This window comes from Palaemon carinicauda, chromosome 39, assembly GCF_036898095.1.
Source record: "Palaemon carinicauda isolate YSFRI2023 chromosome 39, ASM3689809v2, whole genome shotgun sequence".
Lineage (NCBI taxonomy): Eukaryota > Metazoa > Arthropoda > Malacostraca > Decapoda > Palaemonidae > Palaemon > Palaemon carinicauda.
In genome coordinates this window covers 13,771,982-13,779,481 of record NC_090763.1, presented here as the reverse complement: position 1 = coordinate 13,779,481, position 7,500 = coordinate 13,771,982, and the positions used below count along the sequence as shown (strand labels likewise).

Here is a 7,500-nt window from a genome sequence, read left to right as displayed (position 1 = left end):
TATATATATATACATATATATATATATATATATATATGCACACATATATATACATACATACATATATATATACATATATATATGTATTTATATATGCACACATATATATACATACATACACACACATATTTATATATATATATATATATATATATATCATATCCATTCCTGCTAGCCCTTTGTTTTAAAATGAAGCAAAACATGATAATAATAGAACAAGGAATTAGAGATATCAGACCTCCGCCAATGAAGATTGACAAGTTTTCCCTTTTCATATATTGAACGTGAATGAATCTACTGTATAATCGTTTGTTTATTTCCTTTCCTCACAGGGCTATTTTTCCCTGTTACAGTCCTTGGGTTTATAGCATCTTGCTTTTCCAACTAGGGTTGTAAATTGGCTAATAATAATAATAATAATAATAATAATAATAATAATCATCATCAGAATCGCCATCTTGATCCGGACCAACCTAAAATTAATTAGGTTATTCTGTATCATAATACCTATCCATGTTTCTATGTAGAGCTAACATATAGTTTTAGTTCTTTCTTCCTTTTCCAATTAACTCTCTATGTTTTATGACACACACACACACACACACACACACACACACACACATATATATATATATATATATATATATATATATATATATATATGTGTTTGTGTGTGTGTGTGGGTGTGTGCATGTGTGTTATATAAATATTAAGCTTTTATCTAAATTAAAATTCAGCCAAAAATACTTCGTCAGAATGAAGACAATTTTCTTTTTTGAAAAAAAAATTAACCAAATCAAAATAAACATTAGTTAAGTAGTTTCGGTGAAGTAAACCAATTTCATACATATACAGATTATAAAACAAAGTTTTCGATGTACCAATATTGAAAACATATAAAGTTTGTTGTACAATAAGTGGTAATAGCAGTAGGCTAATGGTAGTAGTCTAATCATTATTCTTATTAGTGGTAGTAATAGTTTATGAAGACACCCGTGTCTATAGCCAATTATGAAAATGTGTTCATATACAACCATGGATTTGTAACTTTATTCCTTCTTTTCCTCACCTAAGAAAGCTGTAATAACAACAACAAATATATGACCTCTCCCAACACCCTCCAGTCTATTCTTTCTTTTCCTCACCTAAAAAAGCTGCAATAATAATAATAATAATAATAATAATAATAATAATTATAATAATAATAATAATAAATAATAATAATAACATTAGCACTCCCAACACTCTTCAATTTATTCTTCCTTTTCCTCAACTAAGGAAGCTACAATAATAATAATAATAATAACTAGTGGAACGTGTAAATTACACGAAATGATATTATCAATACTAATTATCTTGTTCCTAACCTTTACATGTTTGAATAAAATGTCCCGAGATTAATTTTATAATCTGGGTTATGGAAATTGAGAGAACTCAATGTTTTGTCTAATGTTTAAAAAAAGAGAGTGCTTTGGTCAAGTAATCAAAGTCTAATGTGAATTTGTAAGAGTAAACCATGAAATTATTTCCGTTTTCTTTAAAGCGTGAATTTGTAAGAGTATACCATGAAATTATTTCAGTTTTCTTTAAAGCGTGAATTTGTAAAGAGTATACCATGAAATTATTTCAGTTTTCTTTAAAGCGTGAATTTGTAAGAGTTTACCATGAAATTATTTCCGTTTTCTTTAAAGCATGAATTTGTAAGAGTATACCATGAAATTATTTCCGTTTTCTTTAAAGCGTGAATTTGTAAGAGTATACTGTGAAATTATTTTCGTTTTCTTTAAAGCGTGACACAAAATAAATGACATGCGCAATCGTATTAATATAATTATTATTATTATTATATAATAATAATAATAATAATAATAATAATATTACTTCTCCCTACACCCTCCAATAAACTCTTTCTTTTCCCTCACCTAAGAAAGCTGTAATAACAATAACAACAACAAAAACATGACATCTCCCAACACCCTCCAATTTACTCTTCCTATTCCTCACCTAAGAAAGCAGTAGGAGAGATGATGCCTGTCCTCTTGGCCACAACGATAGCAATCCCAGATTCGAGGAAAGGGACAGTGAAATCAACGACGCTCTCTCTCTCTTTGTTGATCTTCAGACTGGTCAGGACCATCTCGGCTCCTTCGCCCTCCCGCTGCAGCAGTTCTCCGATCAGTCCGTTCCATCGGTTGTTGTTCTGCTGCAAAGGAAGAACAATATGTTAAACACTGCGAAAGTTATAACAGTGGGAAAGAATAATTAAAACAATGGGAAGGATAAGTTATCGCACAGGAAAAAAAATAGTTATAACACTGAGAAAGAATAGTTGTTAACAAAGGAAAAGACTATGTTAAGCAATGAAAAAGAATAAGAAGAATAGGTTATTACAGATGAAAAAATAGTTATAACACTAGGAAAAAAATGTTTTACAACTGGAACAGAATAGTTGTAACACTGGAGAAGAATAGTTATAACATTGGAAAATAAGAGTTGTAACACTAGAGAAGAAAAGTTACAACACTGGGAAAATATTAGTTATAACACTGGAAAAGAGTATGTTAAACACTGGAGAAGAATAGTTATAACACTGGAAAAGAATAATTGTAACACTAGAGAAGAAAAGTTATAACATTGGAAAATAAGAGTTGTAACACTAGAGAAGAAAAGTTATAACAGTAGGAAAGAATAGTTATAACACTGGAAAAGAGTATAGTTATAACACTGGAGAAATTATTTGTATCGGTTTATAGATAGGAGTATGGAAAATAAATTTTATATTAAAAAACTTAAACAAATTAGACAAAAATTATATGAACTTCACTTAGCTGTCTAAATTTATAATAATTTAATCTATATAATAAAGAGCAAGTGCCAGGATATATATATATATATATATATATATATATATATATATATATATATATATATATATATATACACACATATATATACATATATTATTATTATTATTATTATTACTATCCAAGCTACAACCCTAGTTGGAAAAGCAAGATGCTATAAGCCCAGGGGCTCCAACAGGGAAAAATAGCCCAGTGAGGAAAGGAAATAAGGAAATAAATAAATGAAGAGAACAAATTAACAATAAATCATTCTAAAAAACAGTAACAACGTCAAAACAGACATGTCACATATAAACTATTAACAGCATCAAAAACAAATATGTCATGAATAAACTATAAAAAGACTCATGTCCTCCTGGTCAACAAAAAAGCATTTGCTCCAACTTTGAACTTTTGAAGTTCTACTGATTCAACCACCCGATTAGGAAGATCATTCCACAACTTGGTAACAGCTGGAATAAAACTTCTAGAGTACTGCGTAGTATTGAGCCTCGTGATGGAGAAGGCCTGGCTATTAGAATTAACTGCCTTCCTAGTATTACGAACAGGATAGAATTGTCCAGGGAGATCTGAATGTAAAGGATGGTCAGAGTTATGAAAAATCTTATGCAACATGCATAATGAACTAATTGAACGACGGTGCCAGAGATTAATATCTAGATCAGGAATAAGAAATTTAATAGACCGTAAGTTTCTGTCCAACAAATTAAGATGAGAATCAGCAGCTGAAGACCAAACAGGAGAACAATACTCAAAACAAGGTAGAATGAAAGAATTAAAACACTTCTTCAGAATAGATTGATCACCAAAAATCTTGAAAGACTTTCTCAATAAGCCTATTTTTTGTGCAATTGAAGAAGACAGAGACCTTATATGTTTCTCAAAAGTAAATTTACTGTCGAGAATCACACCTAAAATTTTGAAAGAGTCATACATATTTAAAGAAACATTATCAATACTGAGATCCGGATGTTGAGGAGCCACCGTCCTTGACCTACTTACAATCATACTTTGAGTTTTGTTAGGATTCAACTTCATACCCCATAATTTGCACCATGCACTAATTCTAGCTAAATCTCTATTAAGGGATTCACCAACCCTAGATCTACATTCAGGGGATGGAATTGATGCAAAGAGAGTAGCATCATCTGCATATGCAACAAGCTTGTTTTCTAGGCCAAACCACATGTCATGTGTATATAGTATGAAAAGTAATGGGCCAAGAACACTACCCTGTGGAACACCGGATATCACATTCCTATAATCACTATGGTGCCCATCAACAACAACTCTTTGAGATCTATTACTTAAAAAATCAATAATAATGCTAAGAAACAACCCACCCACTCCCAACTGTTTCAGTTTGAAAACAAGGGCCTCATGATTAACACGGTCAAAGGCAGCACTAAAATCAAGGCCAATCATACGAACTTCCCGACCACAATCAAGGGATTTCTGTACAGCATTGGAGATTGTAAGAAGGGCATCACATGCTCCAAGGCCTTTACGAAAACCAAATTGCAAACTAGGGAGTAGATGATTACCTTCAGCAAACCTATTAAGACGTTTTGCCAGAAGACGTTCAAAAACTTTAGATAATATGGGAGTTATGGAAATTGGGCGGTAATCAGTGGGACTTGAGCTACCACAAACACATTTACATAGAGGAGTAACATTACCAATTCTCCAACTAGTGCTAAAAGCTCCTCTTCTTGCTAACTTGCGCAAAATAACAGATAACTTTGGAGCTAAGAAATCTGCTGTCTTTATAAAAAACAAAGGTAAAATACCATTTGGGTCTACACCTCCATAAGCATCAAGGTCCATCAACAGAGCTTTAATCTCACGAGATCGAAAAGCTAAACTAGTTAGTTTAGCCTCAGGAAAACAGGAATGAGGAAGTTCAAGTTTTTCATTACTCTGTTTACTGTCAAAAACATCAGCCAAAAGGGTTGCCTTTTCCTTTGGATATATATGCATATATATATATATATATATATATATATATATATATATATATATATATATATATATATATACACATAGATATATACACACACATATATATATATATATATATATACATATATATATATATATATATATATATATATATATATACTGTATGTATACATATATATATATAATATATATATATATATATATATATATATATATATATGTATATATATATAGTTACATTTAGCTCCCCTTCTCTTGGGTAGCAGGAGAGAAAGTAGTCCTACCCTGGTAAGAGGATAGTGGGTGTGCATGTGTGCGCGCATCTATGTAAATATCTATCCATCATTTTAACGGGCCACGTACACTAATACAGATATATTCTTACTATTTAAATCACAAAACATATTCAAATATAAAAAATAAAAAACTCCATTTGGTGTTTTACAGACTCGCCTCAAGACTAACTCAGATCGCATCTCAACAATCAACACATTTCTCAGACTCAGAAAGTCTCGCGAAATCTCGTTTTCTCTCGCTCTACTCGGATAAGGAACCATCACACCAGAATTCAACTTAATAAGGAAAAAAGCCCTGAAGAAGAGAGAGAAAGGGTCTCGGGTGAGGGAAATAATGACGGCTTCTCGGATATTTTGAAGGATGATAAAGGATAGTGATTTTGACATTTTATTGTAATGCTGGTATATATATACAATATACGATCTATCTATCTATCTATCTATCTATATATATATATATATATATATATATATATATATATATATATATATATATATAGCAAGAAGTAAGCTCACCACATATATATACACACACACATATATATATATACATATATATATATATATATATATATATATATATATATATATATATATATATATATATATATATATATGACATTACTCGAGTGTCATACGTGGCCGATATCATGGTGAAGGAAAGATGAAAATGGTTTGAGCACACTCTTCGCACTTCCTAAGAGAGATAAGCTCATCAAATTTATAACTGGCCTCCACACGGCACTGGAAGAGTTGGAAGACCCAGGCCTACATGGGTGAGAACTTTGAAGTGTAAAGTAGGAGATTAGGAGATGGTGAGTGGAGAAGTATTGATTTGAATGCTTAAGATAGAGACGACTGACAAAATCTAACCGAGGCCCTATGCGTCAATAGGCGTAGGTGGAGATGATGATGATGATGATGACATATATATATATATATATATATATATATATATATATATATATATATATATATATATATATGACTGCTCCCCATCCCTCGAGGAAAGGCGAAAGGGAGTAGTCATACCCTGGTGAAAAAGGGTGCGTGAGCGTCCATATCTATCTAATTATTTAGCCCTCATTTTGACGGATCGCATACACTAGTATTTTATGTATATATACACACACACACACATATATATATATATATATATATATATATATTTATATACTGTATATATATACTGTATGTATGTATATATATATATATATATATATATATATATATATATACTGTACTGTATATATGTATATATATATATATATATATATATATATATATATATATATATATATATATATATATATATACTGTACTGTATATATGTACATATATATATATATATATATATATATATATATATATATATATATATATGTATATATATAAGAGGTCTTTGGATGCGACAACCTCACTTTCGATCTCCAAAGAGTGCAATCGGCCAATACGGTCACTAAGCAGAGCAGTACAGCACTTGCTTCCCATTTAGAAGGTCCTGGGTCATTCACCGCCTACATCCGACCTTGCCATCCATAGCTATGATTTAGGGAAATGGAAGAACAACATATTCTGGAGTTCCATTACTCAAAGTTGAAAAGTATTTTTTTATCAAAGAAATACAACTCTCTACAAATAATCTTTTCTAAATGGTAAATTTAATGATAATTTTAGAGAGAGAGAGAGAGAGAGAGAGAGAGAGAGAGAGAGAGAGAGAAAGAGAGAGAGAGAGAGAGAGAGAGAGAGAATGTAACAGACTACATAAGAAGAAAAAGGAGAGAGAGAGAGAGAGAGAGAGAGAGAGAGAGAGAGAGAGAGAGAGAGAGAGAGAGAGAGAGAGAGAGCGAGCTTATAAGAAAGATATGTAACATAGACTACATAAGAAGAAGAAGAAGAAGAAGAAGAAGAAGAAGAAGAAGAAGAGAGAGAGAGAGAGAGATATATATATATATATATATATAGAGAGAGAGAGAGAGAGAGAGAGAGAGAGAGACAGGGAGGAATAGCTTATAAGAAGATATGTAACATAGAATACACATAACCCATAAAGTTACTTCTCTGATTAATAAAATAGCACTTTTGCCTGGTTTGAATACATTAGCCGAATACTTTATATCATCTAAAGAGTCCATTATTAAACAGGTCTTCAGCACTCAAACTTCAAAATAACTCTCGTATGCCAGTCAGCAATCTGAGAAACAAGAGAGAGACCACTCGAAAAGAATTTATTTTCAAAATTTTCGCATTAGCCTTTACGGGACTTTTCCCCTTGCAAGATATCTCATTATTTCCCTCACAACATTATCACTTGACACTACAATGTAACTCATTCTGCTTTCTCTATTATTATTATTATTATTATTATTATTATTATT

General features: G+C 31.1%; 1 protein-coding gene across 1 annotated transcript in view; it reads right to left on the bottom strand.

Moving 5' to 3' along the window:
- Positions 1 to 7,500, bottom strand: part of LOC137631261 (uncharacterized) — a 775,190-nt gene that overhangs the window by 281,565 nt on the left and 486,125 nt on the right. The window contains exon 19 of the mRNA XM_068363044.1: positions 2,005 to 2,203. Within this exon, the coding sequence (XP_068219145.1) occupies positions 2,005 to 2,203 (199 nt within the window). The remainder of the gene's footprint in view (positions 1 to 2,004; positions 2,204 to 7,500) is intronic.